This window comes from Ovis canadensis, chromosome 8, assembly GCF_042477335.2.
Source record: "Ovis canadensis isolate MfBH-ARS-UI-01 breed Bighorn chromosome 8, ARS-UI_OviCan_v2, whole genome shotgun sequence".
In the NCBI taxonomy this organism is placed as follows: Eukaryota; Metazoa; Chordata; class Mammalia; order Artiodactyla; family Bovidae; genus Ovis; species Ovis canadensis.
Genome location: NC_091252.1, coordinates 90155512 through 90178789, shown reverse-complemented (window position 1 = coordinate 90178789; position 23278 = coordinate 90155512). Strand labels below are relative to the sequence as shown.

The window sequence follows — 23278 nt, the reverse complement described above, 5'->3', positions numbered from 1 at the left end:
CGTGGAACTGAACTCTTGTTCCTAATTTTGCATCGATTTACATTTTGGAAAGATTGCGTGCTGTTTTCCAAGAATCTCTACATTTTTTCTCATCTGTAATATAAAAATAGTTTTCATCTTCCTCGGCAAGGAACTTGTGAGGCTTGATGAGATAGACTACAGTGTGCCATATGAGAAGAAGGAAATTAAAGTCCTGTTATTTTATGTAAGAAGACTAAAATATGCACTTGAGAGGAAGGAGAGCAATTGCATGGGAAACACTTGATTGTCAGACAAAATTCATTTTATTTTGCCACAGAAGACAAAGGAGGTGAAGATAATGAACTTGACTTCTGTTTACAGTGGGAGAGAGACCAAATGCCTTTCCTGCCAATCATTTTTTGTTATTTTGCTCTTTTTATAATCTGGTAAAATAAGGGAATAATCTAGTGTTTTCTAATATGAAATTAGAATTTAGAAAAGTATTTGCATTAAAAAAAAGATGAAAAGGAGATTAAAAAAATGTCACTTTATTGAAAAACCTTTGAAAGGTGTGGAGGTAGCCCTGTAAGGTTAGCCAACCACTGCATTTAAAGAGATAGTCTTCATGTAATGATTAGCAAGGACTTTCATTTCTGCTTTGAGGTCAGGTGCAAGCTGTCTTTGATATGCTTGTACCCTTTGGGTCCTTTTTTGTCCTATGCTCCTACTGATCATCTGCTTCCATTTTTATAAGATTTTCTGTTTATGGTCCTGTGAAGACCTAGGCTCCAGCCATTAGCAACAGTAAAATAGTGTAAAATCCCCATCTAGGTCATGGACAAGGTTGGGTCACAGGTCTTACCCCTGAATATCTAGTAATATGTTGTGTATTCCACAGATTATTATGCTTATTTTAAGCAATCAGGGTGTTTTCTTGACTCTTAATGACATCATTTATTATTTTCTCATCTTTACCTTTGTGAGTGATTCTGGAATCAGGTAATTAGAGGTCAGACATACAGTCTTCAGGTCTCAGGTTTCTTTTGAGGAGGGACGAGGAGATGAGAGGTAGAATGTAATGGTAATTTGAATTCATTTTTTCCAGAAGCTTAAAACTTTCTTTGAATATACTCACTCCTTACTACCATCTCCAATTTCTAAATGAACCCCAATGAAAAAGTGTTTGTTTTTTGAATATTGTTTGGTCATATTTTAGGTAAATTGTATTAACTTTTTGTAATGGCAAAAGGTCCACTTTACTGCGTACTAATTTGAAAGTTCCACTGTTTCTAGGAGGAGCAAGTCACACACACACAGACACTCACACACATCCTCATGGGTAGTGCCCTGAAGTTTAATTTAGAGAAGGAAATGTGGGGGGGAGAGGGAGATAATCTGTGATTTTTTTTAACTTGAAGGTAATATAGATTCATAAAAATATATTAAATAATATAAGATTATCCAAATAAGCCATCTTCTTTTTCATTTAAGGAATGTACTTTATGCCATGCTATTCCAAGCTCCTAAAGCTTATTTTCATCCTTACTGATTTACTGTCTGTCAAATTAGATATAAGATCTTATAATCATTTTGCTCTGACATAATTACAAATGAACGTGCTAGTCAAAAATAATTATATTTTCTATCACAGTCTTTAGTAGCACAACTGAGCATCTTGGTGCACACAGAGAAAGTAATCATTCTGTTTATTTTTGTTCTATACTTATTTTGCTGATTTCTTAAGGTTTGTTAAATATATATTACTTTAAAAATACTGTGGTATTAGAAGCTATGTGAAAGTGTTAGTCACTCAGTCTTGTCTGACTCTTCGCAACTCCATGGACTGTAGCCCACCAGGCTCCTCTATCCATGGAATTCTCCAGGCAAGGATACTGGAGTGGGTAGCCAGTCCCTTCTTTAGGGCATCTTCCCAATCCAGGGATGATTGACCTGGGTCCCCTTCATTGCAGGCAAATCCTTTACTGTCACCAGGGAAGCCATATATCCAGACTTTGTTTGAAGTAGAGTCCTGCCTGCCTATCTGTAAAAAAAGATGTATAAAATTATTGTGATCTTGTGGGACTGAAAACTCGTGGAGTCCTCAATGCTAACGTTACCCTCTAGGAGTCATATGTCTTTTAATTTCAGTTTCTTAATACTTTCTTAATACTTTCCTGGAGCTTAACTCCAGGACTGTTACCAAGCTTAGAATTTTTCCTATGCAAACATCATCAGATATGATAATCTTATTAAAGCCAGTTCAGTTCAGTTCAGTTGCTCAGTCGTGTCCGACTCTTTGAGACTCCATGAATCATAGCACGCCAGGCCTCCCTGTCCATCACCAACTCCCGGAGTTCACTCAGACTCAAGTCCATCAAGTCAGTGATGCCATCCAGCCATCATATCCTCTGTTGTCCCCTTTTCCTCCTGCGCCCAATCCCTCCCAGCATCAGAGTCTTTTCCAGTGAGTCAACTCTTGGCATGAGGTGGCCAAGGTACTGCAGTTTCAGCTTTAGCATCATTCCTTCCAAAGAAATCCCAGGGCTGATCTCCTTCAGAATGGACTGGTTGGATCTCCTTGCAGTCCAAAGGACTCTCAAAAGTCTTCTCCAACACCAGAGTTCAAAAGCATCAATTCTTCGGCGCTCAGCTTTCTTCACAGTCCAACTCTCACATCCATACATGACCACTGGAAAAACCATAGCCTTAAGATGGACCTCTGTTGGCAAAGTAATGTCTCTGCTTTTGAATATACTATCTAGGTTGGTCATAACTTTTCTTCCAAGGAGTAAGCGTCTTTTAATTTCATGGCTGCAGGCACCATCTGCTGTGATTTTGGAGCCCCCCAAAATTAAGTCTGACACTGTTTCCACTGTTTCCCCATCTATTTCCCATGAAGTGATGGGACCAGATGCCATGATCTTAGTTTTCTGAATGTTGAGCTTTAAGCCAACTTTTTCACTCTCCACTTTTAGTTTCATCAAGAGGCTTTTTAGTTCCTCTTCACTTTCTGCCATTCGTGTGGTGTCACCTGCATATCTGAGGTGATTGATATTTCTCCCGGCAATCTTGATTCCAGCTTGTGTTTCTTCCAGCCCAGCATTTCTCATGATGTACTCTGCAGAGAAGTTAAATAAGCAGGGTGACAATATACAGCCTTGACGTACTCCTTTTCCTATTTGGAAACAGTCTGTTGTTTCATGTCCAGTCCTAACTGTTGCTTCCTGACCTGCATACAGATTTCTCAAGAGGCAGGTCAGGGTCTGGTATTCCCATCTCTCTCAGAATTTTCCACAGTTTATTGTGATCCACATAGTCAAAGGCTTTGGTATAGTCAAGAAAGCAGAAATAGACGCTTTTCTAGAACTCTCTTACTTTTTCGATGATCCAGCAGATGTTGGCAATTTGATCTCTGGTTCCTCTCCTTTTTCTAAAACCAGCTTGAACATCAGAGAGTTCACGGTTCACATATTGCTGAAGCCTGGCTTGGAGAATTTTGAACATTACTTCACTAGCGTATGAGATGAGTGCAATTGTGTGGTAGTTTGAGCATTCTTTGGCATTGCCTTTCTTTGGGATTGGAATGAAAACTGACTTTTTCCAGTTCTGTGGCCACTGCTGAGTTCTCCAAATTTGCTGGCATATTGAGTGCAGCACTTTCACAGCATCATCTTTCAGGATTTGAAATAGCTCCACTGGAATTCCATCACTTCCACTAGCTTTGTTCATAGTGATGCTCTAAGGCTCACTTGACTTCACATTCCAGGATGTCTGGCTCTAGGTGAGTGATCACACCATCACAATTATCTGGGTCGTGAAGATCTTTTTTGTACAGTTCTTCTGTGTATTCTTGCCACCTCTTAATATCTTCTTCTTCTGTTAGGTCCATACCATTTCTGTCCTTTATTGAGCCCATCTTTGCATGAAATATTCCCTTGATATCTCTAATTTTCTTAAAGAGATCTCTAGTCTTTCCCATTCTGTTGTTTGCCTGTATTTCTTTGCATTGATCTCTGAGGAAGGCTTTCTTATCTCTTCTTGCTAGTCTTTGGAACGCTGCATTCAGATGCTTATATCTTTCCTTTTCTCCTTTGCTTTTTGCTTCTCTTCTTTTCACAGCTATTTGTAAGGCCTCCCCAGACAGCCATTTTGCTTTTTTGCATTTCCTTTCCATGGGGATGGTCTTGATCCCTGTCTCCTGTACAATGTCACGAACTTCTGTCCATAGTTCATCAGGCACTCTGTCTATCAGATCTAATCTCTTAAATCTATTTCTCACTTCCACTGTGTAATCATAAGGGATTTGATTTAGGTCATACCTGAATGGTCTAGTGGTTTTCTCTACTTTCTTCAATTTAAGTCTGAATTTGGCAATAAGGAGTTCATGATCTGAGCCACAGTCAGCCCCTGGTCTTGTTTTTGCTGACTGTATAGAGTTTCTCCATCTTTGGCTGCAAAGAATATAATCAATCTGATTTCGGTGTTGACCATCTGGTGATGTCCATGTGTAGAGTCTTCTCTTGTGCTGTGGGCAGAGGGTGTTTGCTATGACCAGTGCATGTTCTTGGCAAAACTCTATTAGCCTTTGCCCTGCTTCATTCCATACTCCAAGGCCAAATTTGCCTGTTACTCCAGGTGTTTCTTGACTTCCTACTTTGCATTCCAGTCCCCTATAATGAAAAGAACATCTTTTTGGGTGTTAGTTCTAAAAGGTCTTGTAGGTCTTCATAGAACCATTCAACTTCAGCTTCTTCAGCATTACTAGTTGGGGCATAGAGTTGGATTACTGTGATACTGAATGGTTTGCCTTGGAAATGAACAGAGATCACTCTTTCGTTTTTGAGATTGCATCCAAGTACTGCATTTTGGACTCTTTTGTTGACCATGATGGTTACTCCATTTCTTTTAAGGGATTCCTGCCCGCAGTAGTAGATATAATGGTCATCTGAGTTAAATTCACCCATTCCAGTCCATTTTAGTTCACTGATTCCTAGAATGTCAACGTTCACTCTTGCCATCTCTTGTTTGACCACTTCCAATTTGCCTTTATTCATGGACCTGACATTCCAGGTTCCTATGCAATATTGCTCTTTACAGCATCAGACCTTGCTTCTATCACCAGTCGCATCCACAACTGGGTATTGTTTTTGCTTTGGCTCCATCCCCTCATTCTTTCTGGAGTTATTTCTCCACTCTTCTCCCATAGCATATTGGGCACCTACTGACCTGGGGAGTTCCTCTTTCAGTATCCTATCATTTTGCCTTTTCATGCTGTTCATGGGGTTCTCAAGGCAAGAATAGTGAAGTGGTTTGCCATTCCCTTCTCCAGTGGACCACATTCTGTCAGACCTCTCCCCCGTGACCCGCCCATCTTGGGTGGCTCCACACGGCATGGCTTAGTTTCATTGAGTTAGACAAGGCTGTGGTCCTAGTTTATTGTGATTGACTAGTTTTCTGTGATTATGGTTTCAGTGTGTCTGCCCTCTGATGCCCTCTTGCAACACCTACTGTCTTACTTGGGTTTCTCTTACCTTGGACTTGGGGTATCTCTTCATGGTTGTTCCAGCAAACTGTAACTGCTGCTCCTTACCTTGGACGAGGGGTATCTCCTCACCGCTGCCCCTCCTGACCTTGAACATGGAATAGCTCCTCTAGGCCCTCCTGCGCCCTTGCAGCTACCGCTCCTCGGACGTGGGGCAGCTCCTCTCGGCCATGCTCTCTGCGCTGGTTCCAGCCACCTGTGCTTTATTGAGATATATTTCATGTATGCATGCTTGTTCAGTTGCTCAGTTGTGTCTGACTCTTTGCAACCACATGGACTGTAGCCCACCAGGCTCTTCTGTTCATGAAAATTTTCAGGCAAGAATACTGAAGTGGGTTGCCATTTCCTTCTCCAGGGGATCTTCCTGACCCTGGGACTGAAACTGTGTCTCTTGCATCTTCTCGTTGGCAGGTGGCTTCTTAAGCATACCATAAAATTCACACATAAAAAACAGTGCAGTGGTTTTTAGTATATTCATAGAGTTGTGCAACTCCACAATCCACTGTGAAGTATGGATCACACCACACACAGGAAAACCCCATACACATTCGCTGTCATTCCTGCTTGTCCCCTCTGCCCCAGGCAACCACTAATCTACTTTCTGTCTCTGTGGATTTATTTGTTCTGGAAATTTTATTATAAATGGACAATACGGTATGTGCCTTTTGTGACTGGCTCCTTTTACTTCAAAGAATGTTTTGCAGTTCATCCATGTTTTAGTGTGTGTTAGTACTTCATTTCTTTGAACGACTAATACTCCATTCCATGCATGGACCATATTGCAGCAATTGATGAACATTTATTTACACTGTTGCACCTTTTGTTTGTGTCTTTCATGACTTTCATGCACAAGTTTTGTGTTAATGTATGTTTTTGATTTTTTGAATACATAGTTAGAAATGGAATGATGGGTCCTATGGTGGCTCACAGTAAAGAATCTATTTGCAATGCCGGAGACACAGGAGACATGGGTTTGATCCCTGGATCAGAAAGATCCCCTGGAGGAGGGCATGGCAACCCATTCAGATATTCTTGCCTGGAGAATCCTGTGGCCAGAAGAGCCTGGTGGGCTACAGTCCATAGGGTTGCAAAGAGTCAGACATGACTGAAGCGATTTAGCACACGCACACATGGTAACTCTACAGTTAGAATTTTGAGAAACTACCAGATTGTTTCCTAAAGTGGGGTCCATTTTACATTCCCATCAAGGACTTTAATGTTCTGGTTTCTCCACACTTATGTCCTTTTTGATTTAGCTATCCTGGTGAGTGTGAAATAGTATCTCATTGTGGTTTTGATTTGCATTTCTTAGCTGAAACTCCAGTACTTTGGCCACCTCATGTGAAGAGTTGACTCATTGGAAAAGACTTTAATGCTGGGAGGGATTGGGGGCAGGAGGAGAAGGGGACGACAGAGGATGAGATGGCCTGATGGCATCACGGACTTGATGGACGTGAGTCTGAGTGAACTCCGGGAGATGGTGATGGACAGGGAGGCCTGGCGTGCTGCAATTCATGGGGTTGCAAAGAGTTGGACATGACTGAGCGACTGAACTGAACTGAACTGAACTGAACTGAATGACCAATGATATTGAGCCTCTTTTCATGTGCTTATTGACAAAAGCCTATTTTTGATATCTGCACCAACTGAGGCAAAAAGTCTGTTTTCGAAAGTAGTTTTAAATATTTTCCCCTTTTTTTGATATTTTTTTGATAGAAAACAAAGAAGTTTATTGACCATTACTATAATTTAATTGCAAAGTTAACCCAACATCTTTTCTTTCCATTTCATGAAAGAGTACTATGCATGCTTATGGACTTTCTGGTAGTAGAAGGGGGAAAAACATTGCGTAAAGACACTTAATCTTACAAGAGTAAACTGTGAAGGAAGTGAGTGTGCTTAATTTTGATGCTCCTAGACTACTATTGTATGATTTTTTTTATCCCCTTTGGAGAGACTGTTTTTTAGTTCTCCTAAGGCCACACTTTCTATATGATCCTTTGTCAATCTTGTTCTCAGGACAGGAACCAAATCGCATAGGTTCCTGCATGTGTAGAAAAAACTAAGGACTGCATGGTAGAAAAAAGTCTTATTGTCTATCTTTCCCGAGACTTTTCAGAGACCAAAGTGAATAAAGGACTGAAATTCTTAGTCAGAAATTAAAGCAGCAGCAGGCGATGATTTTCTTTGAGTACATTTCTATGTTATTTGAGACTCTTTCAGTTGCATATGACTGAAAACAACATCCAGAATATCTTAACAAAGGTAATGGATTGGCTCCCAGGAGCTCAGATGACGCTAACAGTATCACCAAGATCCATGTCTCCATAGTATCCTATGGATTGGCTCCATTTTCATGACTCTCGGCATGATTCCTGGAATCTTCCAGGTCATATCATCACATCACTCAGTTTAGGAAAACAAGGAGATTAATTCCCTGATACTCCAAACCGAAGTCTCCGAATTGAGTCTCTTTGGCCCTGTGGGCCTGATCTGAGACCCACGTGCATCCCTACATCAGACTGTGGCTAGCACGATGGGACTGCCTAAACATATAGGGTCCCCCTGGATACCGGGTAGAGTCGCTTCACTGGCAGCATTTGGGCTGAGGCTGGCGAGGTGTGGTTAAGGAAGAGAATGGGGGTGTGTGGCATGAGAAATGATTATTATCTGCTCAAAGCCACAGACCACAGGCAGATTCCTTCTTTCAAAGGGTGGTTCTAGGAAGGAAATTTAAAAGAGATCCTGGACAATGGTTCTCATTATTTAGGGTGTATATTGGTTTGCAAAGGTTTTCCTCTCCCACCATTGTATTTGAGAAGCAGAGAACTTGTTTGGTTTCACATGTTCACAGGTGGAGGGGAATTTTTCCCTAGGATGAGTCTTCCCCTGAGGCCCACTAATCTCTGATTTAGATGATATTTGGATGAGACTTAGAATTGACTTAGAGTTTGAGACTTAAAGTTGATGTTGGAATGGGTTAAGACTTTTGTCAATGTTAGGATGAATGAATGTATTTTGCCTGTGAGAGGGACATGAATTTTGGGAGGCTACAGGGTATATACTTCTCAGGTAGTGCAAGTGGTAAAGAACTTGCCTGCCAGTGCAGGAGATGCAAGAGATACAGGTTCGAGTCCTGTGTGGGGAAGATCCCCTAGAGAAGAAAATGGCAACCCAATCTAGTATTCTTGCATGAAAAATTCCATGCACAGAGGATCCTGGTGAGCTACAGTTCAGGGGGCCACTGCGAGTCAGATGCAGCTGAGCACTCAGCACAGAGGGTGTACTATTATGGGTTCAGTTTTGTCCTTCCCCCAAATCCCTGTGTTGAAGTCCTAACTGAATTCATCTCAACATCTCCAAAAGTCTGAATCCATTCCAATATCAACTCTAAGTCAATTCTGAGTCTCGCCTAAATATCTAAATCAGAGATTGATGTCCCCCTAATCAATATGACTGGTATCTATAAAAGGGGATATTGGGATACACAGACAGGCACACCATAAGACACCAAGTGAAGACAGGAGTCCTTCCCAAGCCAAGGAGCCGTCAAAAGCTGGGAGAGAGGCTTAGGACAGATCCTGCCCCAGAGCCTTCACAGGGAGCATGGGCTGTTGTGACAAAGTGCTACCAACTGAGTGACTTAGACAGTACAAATATACATCTCACCACTGTGGAGCCTGGAAGTCTAAGATGAAGGTGTCAGGAGGATCTTGTTTTAGGACCACAGTGTCAAATGTTCTGTCCTTGATTAACTGGGCATGTTGTTGTTTTTTTATTTTAATAGAAGAGACAAAAGCCCCCGAAGATGATGAAATGGAGAAGCTCTACAAGTCGTTAGAGCAAGCTAGTCTGTCTCCTCTTGGGGACCGACGACCTTCAACCAAAAAGGAGCTGAGGAAGTCCTTTGTCAAGAGGTGCAAGAATCCATCCATAAATGAGAAACTCCACAAAATACGAACTTTGAATAGCACATTAAAGGTAAGAAATTCCAGACTGTGGATGAACTCTGTGGATGTGGGGTGAGAAAATGCTGGTTTTTTGGAACAATCCATGCTAACCACGGTGTGTTTATGTGGCTATAGAAGGTGAGGAAAGGCAGTAAAGCCAGTACAGTCTCTATAGGGTGAGTTGACCCTTGACATTCCTAAAACCCTAGGGAATGTGGTTTTTACAATAGGCCTTGATAATTGCATTCACTCTGGCATAAAATCTCAAATATTAAGCTTTGAGATGGCAAGGATCATATGTAATTTGTTTTTGTACCCTTCTACCTGGAATAATAAATGTTAGAGAGTCTGAGATAGTCAACTGGTAGGAGTACACAGTAATATTTAATAAGATCTGGGGATTTCACCTGATTCATTAAAGGAGGCCATTCTTCTATACTATATCCAGAAGAAAATGTCTACATTTTAGAGACAGCAAAGACTTAGGAGACTTCAAGCTGTTGGATTTGAAGCTATAAAACACCATGAGAGCCGGGCAGTGGGAAAGAGATACTTCCTGGTAGCAGGGGATTTCATCATGAGAATAAGGGGCAGTGTACAGGATGTACTGGAGCTATTTCTAGGGCCTCCTGTAACTGAAAGTGTTCTTTGTAGCAAGAGCATCCTGGTTTCACATTTAGACGACAGCACAAACAAGGGGAGGCCAGAAGATTTTGTAAAATAGTTCTGAATTAGCAGAAGATTTATAGATTCTGAAAAGCCTTGACAGACCTGAAATTTAATTCTGTTTTGTACATGTCCACTTGTATCTCATGAATGTGAATCCCTTTCTGGGAAGAAATGTCAGCAAGCAAAAAGACAAGGCTGCAAAAGACAACTGAGTGACTCTTAGTCAGATGTCCCTGTTCATCTATAGAAAACCTAAGCACCCTAAAAACCTTGCTAGAATGAGGCTGAAAAATAAAAGGCAAAGGTACATTTTATTTATAAAAAAAAGCACAAATGTAGAGAAATTTCCCTAGCATTTAATGATGAGAAACATCACTAGCAGTCCTTTCAAAATCAAATGTATTATATTTTGTCATCATAGGTTGGCCAAAAAGTTCATCGGGTTTTACTTAGGATGTTACTGAAAAACCCAAATGAACTTTTTCTGCCAACTCAGTATTTGCAGAGTTGTGACCTCTTGTTCTTCATGCGCTATAGCCACAGAATTGATGAATCCAACAGATTTTTCTTTTCTTCCCAGGTTTTAGTAATCTACTAACTAGGTGACAAAAATACCCCCAAATAGCAGCTCCAGGCACTAGACATTTATTGTCTCACACTTTCTGGGAGTCAGGAATTTGGGTGTGGCCTGGTTCAGTGTTTCTGCTTCCACGTCTCTGAGGCTATAATCCAGGCACCAGCTGGGGCTATCCACATTCCTTCACTGGGGGAAGGTGTGCTTCTAAGCTCTTTCACGGCAGAGTTCAGTTCCTTACAGGTTGTTGGACTGACGGTCTCAGTTGTTCATTTGTTCACTGTCTATGGGCTGGAGGCCATCCCCAGTTCCTTCCCCTGCGGGTCTTTTCATAGAGCAGCTCCCAAAGTAGAAGCTGGTGTCCTGCAGAGTGAGTGAGGTGGGGAGAGTGAGCAAGCAGGGTGGGTCATATCCCAGCCTCAGGAGAGACATCACATTGCATTTACAGTGTTCTATTCATTAGAAGCAATTCGCTAGGTCAGCCTCCCGACAGTCAAGATGGAGAATTACAGAAGGGCATGAATACCAGGGAGCAAGGAATGCTGGATCATTTCAGGGATTCTCTGTCCCAGCCAGCTGCACTCTCTGAACATCACTGGAAAGAAGGCCTTTCCACAGATCCCTTAGGCTGGGGCTGATGAGATATATTCCACCTTGTGTATTCCTGTGAACCTCCTATGAGGTTGGAGGGCAGGATGACTTGGAAATTGACCTTGTTGATAAAAAGAAAAAAAAAAAAAAAACCACGTCAGCCTCTTCATTAGAGAGTGATCATTTGGTACATGCATGCTTATTCATGTCAGAAAGCTATCAGAATAATTTTCTTTTAACTATCTTAAATTGCTTTTTTCCCATTTATTTATTGGCTACACTAGGTCTCCATTGCTGCATGTAGGCTACTCTCAGCTGTGGTGCACAGGCTTCTCATCATAGTGGCTTTTCTTGTCGGGGAGCATGGGCTCTGGACATGTGGGCTTTATTAGTTGCAGCACACAGGTTCAGTAGTTGTAGCTCTCAGGCTCCAGGGCTCAGTGGTTGCAGCCCATTGGCTTAGTTGTCCTGGGCCATGCGGGATCTTCCTGGACCCGAGATCGAACCTGTGTCCCCTGCATTGTCAGGGGGATTCTTAACCACTCCATCACCAGGGCAGTTCTGTCTTTAAAACTCAAGCTGTCAGGATAGTGGTCACCTTTGAGGAAAAGGTGAGGATATAAACTGGGCAGGACCACACTAAAGCTTTTGAAGTGCCAGGTAAGAGTCTTTCCTTGACGGTGACAGTGGTTACACAAATGTGTTCTTTTTGTGATGATTTCATTAAGCACAGACTTTATGTGTACATTTTGCTCTGTGTATATTACATTGCAATATAAATGTTTATTAAAAAAATACTTCAAAGCTGGAGTGTGGACAAGCAAAAAAAAAAAAAAACAGTTTCATGTAGAAGCAAGCAAACTATTTTAATAATAATGTTTATAGTAGTGTAGGCACATTCCAGAAATAAAGAAAAATCCTTGCACTGGGATTGTATTGGAATGAATACTCTTTATGGAAATGCTTTTAGGAAGTTGAACAAACTATTGCGTCACACACTAGAGATCTTTAGATCTTTAAGAGTCTCCAAGAGATCCACTTCCCCTGACTTTTGGCTAAGCCTGTCTTTATTTTTAAATGAATGATTAATGAAATGATTAATGAGTCCAACTGAAACTTTCTTGGAAAACTACCCTCACTTGTATCTGAAAGGGAACAGACCTTTCTTTGCCCAACTGCTCTGGTAGAATCCATTTCCAATGCTTAGGTCTTGATACAAACCATGCACTGAATAGTTGGAGTGAAAAAATGAAAGGATGGTATCTTTCAGAACTCTGTCAGACCCTGCCTGCCAGAAAACCAGAAGGATGTCGTAAAAGTAATTCAAAGCATTCAGCGAGCCCTTATTCTATAGGGGAGAAGCAAGGCTTTTGCCTAAAGCTCTTGACCCTGGGTTGCCAAGTTTAGGAAGGAGCTCAGAGAGTTTTATTGTTTTGCTAATTTCCTTCCTCTCTATTCTTATCTATAGGTTTTTTTCTTTTATCCATAAAGGAACTAACACAGACTTGAGCTGAATGGGAAGAAATTTGAATTATTTAGAGCTAGAAACCACATGAGAAGTGTAAGCCCAAAGTTGAAGAGATCCTTTCCTAAAACCTTTTATCCCCTTTAGAGGGGTGGTGAATTCATTTTTGCCTTGAAAAAATCAGTTTTTCAAATTTTGTTGATCTGCCAAGATCTTAATTAATAATTTCTTCAATAGCATGTTAGGATCACTCTCTGGACAGATGTCAAGATTTCTTAAGAATGAAGTGAAACTCCTTAAAATTTTTGGGGGTGGGAAAGATTGTTTTTTGAAGTGTTGATGTTCGACTCAGAGAGAAAACTGTCTTGGCTCTGCTTGACTTTCTAGCAATCCTTCCTGGTTACCCACTTAACTTACTAACCTTTCTTTTCTCTGTTTCTTGGTCTTGGCCAACCTCCTTGTTATTCCTTTTTGGTTACTTTCCTTCTGCACAGTTTTCCTCGCCTTCCTGAAACCAAAAAAATATCTTTTAACCTCTGTTTATCACCACACCCTTGCTTTTGTGATTCAAAATGATATATCTCACTACTCAGATTACTATGTGTGTGAACCTTTTCCCTTGAAATCCATGTTATTCTGGTCAATTTAGAAACAGGAAAAGAAGAAGACAAGAAAATATAATACCACACTCCAAATAAAGCATAAGTTAAAGCTGCATGTTGAGTACAAACAATACATTCATGAGCCAGTGGGTCTAAAAGAGCAGGCACAAGGACATTGGAAACAAGAATGGAACAGGGAAAGGTGTCAAGGAAGGGCTTTTATGATGGAAAAGTAAGAGCATACGAGTGCGCCAGCGAGAATGATCACCTGGAGATGGGAAACTGATGCGTCACAGAAAAGGGCTGAGAATTGCTGGAGCAAATTTCTCGAATGTACGAAAGGACATGCTTTTACAAGTAGAGAGACGGGTCTTGCTGGAAGCACAGATATTTCACCCAAGTGAACAGGAAGGAAGGCAGCATGTATTTGTGCTGATGTAGATAGAAGGCAATAGGAGCTTGGGAGAACTACTCTTCTGATTGTTTCCGTTTCCTCAAAAAAATAAAGAGCAGGGTCATCAGTTACAGGGGAGGATTGGGGAGGAGATCTGAGCAGAAATGAGAAACTCTGAAATAGTCATTTAGGGGAGTGGGAGAAAAAAGGGATGAGAAAACACAGTTACTGAATAGTAGTGCAAGTCTGCTGAATGGCAGTGGTTATGCATTTGAACTTTGACCAGTAAGCACAGTAGTGAATGTTCACCTGTGCACATCCTGCCCCGGATCTAGCTGAGATAGTTCATAACCGAATGTCTACCTGGCCCTCAGCACTGTGTGAGATACGGGCAATACAGGAATGAAAAAAATATGTTCCTCATAGCCTTCCTTAAGAAGCTTTAGAATAGACGACGTGACAGACCCACGAACATCTAAGTGTGATGTGATAGTTCTAAGAGGGTTCCAAGCATTGGAAGGCATGCAAGCATGAAGAAATCTTCTCAGTTCAATCTGGGGGTTCAGTTTTTTGGAGAGCATGATGCCCGAAGTGAATATACATTCATGAGCTGTAGTAAAATCCATTAAAAAAAAAGAGAGAGAGAGAGAGAGAGACTCTGGGAAATATTCCATGTGAAAATCACTCTAGGAATTAGAGTCCACTAGGTGAAGAAGTGGAGAAGAAAATGGCAACCCACTCCAGTATTCTTGCCTAGCAAATCCTGTGGGCAGAGGAGCCTTGTGGGCTGCTGTCCATAGGGCCGCACAGAGTCGGACACGACTGAAGCGACTTAGCATGCATGCATGCATTGGAGAAGGAAATAGTAACCTGCTCCAGTGTTCTTGCCTGGAGAATCCCAGGGACGGAGGAACGTGGTGGGCTGCCGTCTATGGGGTTGCACAGAGTCAGACACGACTGAAGCGACTTAGCAGCAGCAGCAGCAGGTGAAGAAGGGTGAAGAAGGTCCTCTGTGTGACATGTCCTGGGGTGGTGAAGCAGCATTGTATGGGGGAGAAAACCCATGTCAATACTCCTAGAGAGGAAAGGAAGAAGCAAGTGGAGAATCGACAAATGGGCTCATGTCCGTGGAAACTTGGGCAAGAAGGGGAACCATTAAGAGGACTCAGAATTTCAGGGGGACTCCCTGGACTGTCAGACAGAAGGTGGATACGAAGTGGGGACTGGGGCCAGGAACCTCACTTGGGAGGCTGTAGCAGCAGATTAAGGGTGATAGGTGAGACTTTATATCCCAAATTGGGGTTACGGTCACAGAGATGGAGGAAGCAGGAATAGATTTGTGATAAATGTGTTAGGCTGAGAAATCTTTTTTTTTTGAATGTGGAGACTGATACGTCTTATGTTTCATTCCATTCCTTGACCACAGAAAAGTCCCCTAACCTGAGACAGACATTTCAGAAATGTGTGTCAGTGGTTGCAGAGGAGGCAGGGTGAAATGATGTGAATAGACAGTTGGCATCATTGAAATACACATTTCTTGGATGGAAGTTTAATGATATCTTCTTTGAATAAAAAGATAGCCTACCTATTTAGTCTGTATACATTGAATAAATGTGTGAAATTCATTTAAAATTAATACAACTTAATAGAAAATTAAAAAGAGACATTTTGTATTGTCTTATGTCTTAGGAAAAGTACTGTGTGGTCAACAACTTGGTTATACAGTTATCCATTCCAGAAGGAATAAAGCTCACACTGAGATAGAAGTATGACTGTGATGTGGAATACTGGATCAATCAGGAAACAGTGACATAGGAGACCTTGGTTTTGTGTCCAGTTCTTCCCCCAAGCCTTGTGTGGGATACTTACCTCTTTGTGCTTAGCCTATGTAAATGGGCGGGTGTCCTGCCATATCTCTTAGGATTGTTGTAGAAATTTGAATATTAGTGTGTAAAAACACTTTGATAATTTTACAGTCAAGGTGTATGTGCCTTTATTTGCAAAAGGCTGAAGATGGTTTATTGAAGTTAAGATAGCTATCACATCTCACCCTCCTCTCTCTCTGTGTCTCTTTTTATTTTCCGACTTGGACAGTGTAAAGAACACGACCTGGCCATGATTAACCAGCTGCTGGATGATCCGAAGCTGACAGCCAGAAAATACAGGGAGTGGAAGGTCATGAACACCCTGCTGATCCAGGACATCTATCAGCAACATCAGCAGAGGCGAACCCCCACTTCTGCCTCCGAAGGCTCCCCCCAGAAACCACCTTCCTCTGCCCGCCTTGAAAATTCTATTTGAGAACAAGCCAGGATGCTCTCCCTTCCTGTCTTACCCCTCAGGCAACTCTTCAAGAAGTTGCGAGAGCTTAACATTTTTCCTTGCAAAGGAAAACTGAAACCCAGTTCCTGGAAACACCAGGTCCTCCTGGAGGGATGTGGTTGGGATGAAAACAAATGATGACGGTGCCTCATCAATTCCAGTGCTCCCATCGACTGGAGGGATGGAGTTCAGCTGAGAAAACAGTGTCTGTGTTCCTTCTGGGACCCCCGACCATGCTGGGTTCTAGGTGGGATATGCGAACCATATTGTCTGTTTCTTGTTCTTAAGAGAAGGACAGCATTCCACGGGTAAAAGATCATTTTTGATCAGGGATACTTCTTCATAGAAATATTCCGTTTTCCAAAAGAAGAATTTACATATTCCATCTGGTTGGATAGCTGAGTTCCCCAAATCACCTGAGTGGAAGAATGCTTTCTACAGAGCACCCGCAGCAGGACAGATGTATTGTGGAACCCAAATTCCTTACCTTTGGTCCAGGATGGTGGTGCCTTTCCTACATGTTGAGAAATGCTTCATAGCAAATGGTGTATGGGAACACTCAAGAAAGAGACGTGTTCTATATTCCACTCATTCAAAGGCCAGCATAATATTTTCACACTTTATCCGGGTTGGGGTCGGGGACCTGACTCATGTGTCCTTTTCACAGAACAGCTAAAGACAACTCTCTCATCACACTCAGACACCTTTATTCCGACCTAAGCTTTTCTGAACCAGGACGTAGTAATACATCCAGCGAGGAATGCTTCCTGCCGTTGCCCTTGGGTGTGGTAGCTATGCATGGTATAAACGTACATCCAGGGAGGTCCCTGGTGGTTCAGTGGTTACGACTCCATGCTCACAGTGCCGAGGGCCGAGGTTCAATCCCTGGTTGGGGAATTAAGATCCCACAAAAAGCACAACATGGCCATTAAATAAATGTGTATCCACGATCCCCAGGATCCATATTGACAAGGTGATTCTGGTGTCTGAAATTTACTCCAAAAAAAAAAAAAAAAAGGAGTAAAAACATGATTGTTTTATTTTTGTATGTTTACGTGTTACTGTGTACTATGTGAATAGCTATCTATAATATGTTTGTTATTTAAAGATATTTATAGAAGTTCAGATTACTAATGTCTTAAAAGAGGCTATATACTATGGTATGTTTTGTTCAGTATATATTTCAAAGTATATACTTTTTGCTTGAGAAAAATCGAAATACTATGGCTACATTGGAGTTATGATATTGCACTATAATGTCTGAGGAATGCTCAGGAAACCTTGTGGGATAAATGTAGGGCATGCATTGCTAATAATAATCTTTATTTTCTGGCTTTTCTCTCTGCTTCTGTCTCTCTCTTTCTGTCTCTGTCCCCAGAATGCTTAGGTTTCTATCTGTTGTAAACCATTCTCCTAACCAGAAAAGGACTTTCCTCTTACATCATCCCTTCTAGTAAATACTCTTTAAGGTTTATGCCATTTATGCCCACACGTCCTAAACCAAATGAAGCACAACTAATTCAGTCTTCTGAAGACTATTAGACTAATACCCTTAAAGGGAACTCATTTTATTAGAGAAACGAGAGGCAAGTCTCCACTCACTAATCACCATGAATACTTCTCTCCATAAGAATAATCGCAACACATCAGAGACCCATTTCATCCTGACCTCGAGCAAATTGTCAGCACAACCTCATTGGCGTTGTAGTGTCAGAGCGTGTGGCTTGACATTCAAATGGAAATAACCACCAACCCCCACTGAATTTTATCTACAAACTAAATGGAAATAGTTGTTGAAAATTTCCCTAAGCTTTACTAAGAAGTCTTAATACTTTGTAAACAAAAAACAACTTTAGCATTAAGAAGGGAAACAAACAAACAAGAAGCATGTTGTAATACTAGAAGCTTCTGAGAGATAAAGGCCATGCTGGTCAGTTTGACCCAGTGAGCATTTAGGTGCTGTTGCCCCAGGTGGAACTGTTGACCCTGAGAGAAGGAACCATTCAGGTCCTCAGGCTGGACCCTGAAGCTTCTGGTTTGAAGGCTGGTGTTTCATCCTCTTTACTCTAGAAATTATCATTGATTCCGCCTATAATTTGCAGCATCTAATTCTTCCTGTTTCCATTGTTTCCCCATTTCCCCATCTATTTGCCATGAAATGATGGGACCAGACACCATGATCTTCGTTTTTTTGAATGTTGAGTTTTAAGCCAGCTTTTTCACTCTTATCTCTTTCATCAAGAGGCTCTTTAGTTCCTCTTCGCTTTCTGCCATAAGGGTGGTGTCATCTGCGTATCTGAGGTTATTGATGTTTCTCCTGTGAATCTTGATTCCAGCTTGTGCTTCATCCAGCCTGGCATGTCGCATGATGTACTCTGCATATAAGTTAAATAAGCAGGATGACAATATACAGCCTTGATGTACTTCTTTCCCAGTTTGAAACCAGCCCGTTGTTTCATGTCTGGTTCTAACTGTTGCTTCTTGACCTGAATACAGGTCAAATTCTTCCTGTAATCAGAAGGTGGATAGTTCAGCGTTTGCAATGGAAACAAAGTGGTGAGAAAAGCTGAAATAATCATGGAGGAAAGGATATTATGATATATGTTCTTCTGCCTTATTTCTCTTTGGTTTCCAGCACCACCCTATAAATGTCAAACCAGTTTTCCCCAGGCGGAAGTGCTTCAACAGCTTGCAGATATATTCTAATGCTCTACTGTGATTTTTCGTTAATATACATGTAACTGACCTTTTCAAGTCCACTGATACCACTCCAATTTAAAGGCAAAACAGAACCGTGAGATGACTTAATCTAGTCTTTCAATTACTTTTCAAGGTGAAGTCAGTAGACACGTTTTTGCTTTGTTTGTTGAAACAGTTACTCTGCAGAACCCCCCATGAAAGTTAAAATTGAGCTGCAGGATTTTGCACCCAGCTCTTCTAGACCAGACTCACCTGCTCACTTGTGACTTCCCTTCTGGGGATGTGTTTGCTCTGTGTTCTTTTGTGCTAGGAAGTAGGGGGGGGGCTGCAACTCTGAGTTCCCACCTTCAGCTGTGGTTGAAGAGGAGGGCAAGAGAAGTGAGAAGAGAGGGGTGACTTTCTTCAGATGTAAAGCCAGTAAGTCTCTCTGGGCCTGAAGCCATTTTTTTTCTGATCTGAGGGATACTGAGAAAATTGGATTACTTCTGGTTTATTCCTGAGGACTGGACCATCTCTGAAATGGATCTGGGGCCATTTCATGTGGGTCTAAGGGGAGATTCCTACACCCATTGCTGTTGTCGAAGTTCACTGTTCCTCCCGTACAGATCTGCTGGTGGGCTGGCTATGGATTGGGGCATAACTTATCATCCTGCTTCCTTTCCTTCCTTCCATAAATTACACTGCGTGGTAGGAGCTGTGAGATCCTTGGATGAAAGAGATCTGTTGTCAAGGGCTGCGGAACGGCACACCACCATGACCACTCAGGAAGTGGAGAAGCTCTGAGCATAACCAGGTCTGAACCAGCGGCACCTGCTGTGGACTAGGATCTGGCTTGGACCCCTCTCTGGGGTGGTTGTGGGTCGGGGGACTGCTCCCTCCACTGATGCTCTCACTGATTGGACCACTGCAGGATCTGCTGAGTCGTGTCCCTCACATGGCAGATGTCTGTTGCTTTGAGCAATCCTTAGTTGTGTCACAGTCTCTGTATCACACCCCAGGCCTACAGCCTTGGACAAAGACTCTAAAGCACACTATTGGGAAGACTCCAGGAAGCAAGCCTGGGAAAGCGGTTGTGCTGGAGTCAGAGGTCAAGGTGAAACGATGGTGCCTTAGATTTAAGCAGCACTTTGTAGTAGTTTGCAAATGGATGTGTTTCAGGTTCCCCCTCCCCCTCCAGAGGGGTCTCTGTAATGTTGGGGCTGGCTGTGGATTATTCCTCCTTCTGGCCAAGGAGTGAGGTGCCTTGGGGAGACCCCCACGTGGTGTGGCCAGGACGTGAGCCTGAATCTCCCTCCTTCTCTGCCTTGTGCAGTGGTGTGGGGACCCAGCAGGTGAACTTGACTGTACGTGCCCTTGCACTGCTGTGGGGACAGGGCCATGGTGGCTTCTCTGAGGTCATCCACCAGAAACCCGAGGGCCCCTGTTCCTTGAGTACAGTCTCTTCCTCGCGGCCTGAAAGTTTACTGTTCCTCCCGTACTGATCTGCAGCTGGGCTGGCGGTGGATTGGGGCATAACTTATCATCCTGCTTCCTTTCCTTCCTTCCGTAAATTACACTGCGTGGTAGGAGCTGTGAGATCCTTGGATGAAAGAGATCTGTTTATTTTTCCTTTTTAAAACATGTCAGGAGATGCCAGACACTGAGCTTAGTGATTAAGGGTTAGGACCTTAAGTTCCTCTGAGTTCTTTTTAATGTAATTATGCTAATTTCCTCAGACAGCCTATAAATCACAAGCAGTATCACAGAGATGAACCAGACACTTTCAAGTCTTTTGAGGAGAGGCTCTGTACCAGTTCCAGCCATATATAAATTTATGGACATATACCTCTTTGTATATTCCAGTTGAAAAATAATATTTTGATGAAGTCCACAGAAGATCGAGCGATTAATTTAGGTGCAGAAGGGAGCCACCCAATAGTCACTCTGTGTTGCAAAGCTGCCGTGTCTAAATGAAGTTTGAGGAGGGATCTCTTCGGTCTAATATTTGATATTTGATTGGGGCTTTCCAATTGGCTTCACCATCCAATTTTTTTTTTTTTTTGGTATAGTTATATATAAGAGAAATGGAGTCCTAGAAATGTGGAGTGACTGCCTACCTAGGGTTTTTAATATGTCCCCAAAATGGAAGCCCCCGAAACTAGATTTTAACAACTTGTAGGAAATGGACTGAGGTGGATCAGTCATTCCTCCAGCACCCAGAGCTGCTGTCTCAGTGAACAAGATAACGAACTCATTTCTGTGTGTTGTGAGACAGGAAGCCTTCTCTACGTCTTCACCCTTGCACACATCACCACAGACCACAAAGAAAGCGAAGAAGAAGTGGATTCTACGTTTTGAATAATACTTCTGTTTCTCGTTCTGTGAGAAGACTTCGCTGCCCTGTTTTGATATTTCTCTACCTTGAATCCAAAAGGGGACGCATGCCCCAGGGAGATGATGAGCATCTCATCATAAAGCCCAGGATTTTATTCCACCACATCTTTTAACGTCCTTGCATGATGCGGATGTGACTTTTTGCACTGCATGATGTTTTGGGGGCAAGATGTTAATGTCGAAACGGTACCTTCAATCTCATTGCAGTCTGTCATCTCCCCTCTTGGAACGAACTGAAAAAAAAGAGGCATGACTCATTTCTCCTGCTTTCTGTGTTTGAGGATGACTTGTCAGAGAAAAATAAAAACAGGAGAAAATCTGTCTAGTAAAATGACATGGGAAATAGTGGAAATGTTCTGCTTGTGTTCGTTTTCTGCCCTGCAGTGTTGCTTGGTCAAAATAAAAGTTCCCTGGGAAGTATTGAGTGGCTGGGCTTTTATCGTCTACAAAGATTAGGGCGCCCTCTGGTGGCATCTTCAAAATAATAGCTTTTAGACGATTTTTTTTCCCCCTTTGGTGTTTTTCTTCTTTTTCTTTTCTTCTTCTTCTTCTTCTTCTCCTTCTTATTTTTATTTTTAATTTTTTTTACTGTACAATAGTGTATTGGTTTTGTCACACATCAACAGGAATCTGCCACGAGTGTACACGTGTTCCCAATCCCGAACCCCCCTCCCACATCCCTCCCCACACCATCCCTTCGATTTTTAAATGGAAGAATTTTATTGAGCAATCTATTTCAACAATAACTCAGGTGGCCTTCTCCAGTGGTCCTCAGCTGACAGGTTTTCTCGATACAGAGGTATTTATACTTTTCAAAATTGTCGACGCACACAATTTACCTCATCATTGTTATGTACCCACATCTTGTTTAGAGAATCTTAAAAATCTGCAGATTACAAAAATTACAACCAGTGGCACATAAGCTCCTTAAAACACATAAGATATGTCCGTGAAAAAGGGACAATGAAAATATTGAAGTAGCATCATAAATTGCCTTTATTCCGATCCACTGATGGAAGGAGGTTAGTTTGCATCGAACTTAACACCTCCTTGACGACTGTATACACAGAGTGTTTATTTTTTTTCCTCTCTCCCTCCAAATTTTCACTTTACCTGCCGCGTCTCATCCTCTGTTTCCTCCATCTGCCACCAGCAAGTCTGTCTAGGCTCCCACACGGACGCAGTAAAAAATTATTCTAGACCAAAGGGATTATCCAAAGACATCAATATAGCATGTCCTTGATTTCCAGAACAATCTTGCATTAGTTTTCTCTTGCTGCTGCACCACTGCAAATGTAGCAGCTTAAAAATGTGTTTTCTTCCACTTGTGGATTCAGAAATGTGATACCCATTTTTCCATAAGCTAAAATCAAAGTATTGTCAGAATTGGGTTCCTGGGATTGCCCTGATGGTTCAGTGGTTAAGGATCCACCTGCCAGTGCAGGGAACACGGGTTCTATCCCTGGTCTGGGAGGATCCTACTGGCAAGGGGCAACTAAACCTGTGCGCCACAACAAAAGAAGGCACCTCAATTAGAAGCCCACACACTGCAACTAGAGAAAGCCCTTGCACAGCCAAAAATAAATTAAAAAGAGAGAGAGAGAGAGAGAGAGAGAGAGAGAGAGAGAGAGAGAGAGAGAGAGAGAGAGAGAGAACTGTGTTCCTTCTGGAGCCTCCAGGGGAGAATGTGTTTCCTTGCTCTCTCCAGGTCACCCACATTCTTTGCTTCTTGGCTATCTCCCTCCATCTTCAAAGTGGCAACATTGTATCTCTCTGCTCCTGGTCTCCCTAGTGAGAGACCCTCTCCAGACTGGCTCTTTTAAGGACCCGTGTGATTACATTCAGCCCACCTGGGTTAATGCAGGCAACCTTCTCTGTTTTAACAACCTGAATACAACCTCCAACCTTAATTCCTCTTTGTACCATATATGCAGGTCCAGAGATTCATGGGCATCATTCTACCAGGTAAATCTGCTGACTGTAAACCTCCATTTCAAATATCCTATTTAGTCCCCCTGAACCATCGATATCTTCCAGAAATTTCGGAATGTCTAAGTTTTAATGACAAGCACGAAATCCTTTGTCATACCGTGTGACGAATTTGGTTTCATCAAAATATATTCACTATAGGAAAA

General features: G+C 42.1%; 1 protein-coding gene across 19 annotated transcripts in view; it reads left to right on the top strand.

The window, feature by feature from the left end:
• The window catches only part of IPCEF1 (interaction protein for cytohesin exchange factors 1), a 172277-nt gene extending 150714 nt beyond the window's left edge, over positions 1 to 21563 (top strand). For all 19 annotated transcript variants that reach the window (XM_069598752.1, XM_069598766.1, XM_069598769.1 and 16 more), the window contains 2 exons: positions 9291 to 9484; positions 15843 to 21563. In XM_069598752.1, coding sequence (XP_069454853.1) covers positions 9291 to 9484; positions 15843 to 16049 — 401 coding nt within the window. In that variant the 3' untranslated portion in view covers positions 16050 to 21563. The remainder of the gene's footprint in view (positions 1 to 9290; positions 9485 to 15842) is intronic.
• Positions 21564 to 23278: the final 1715 nt, after the last annotated feature.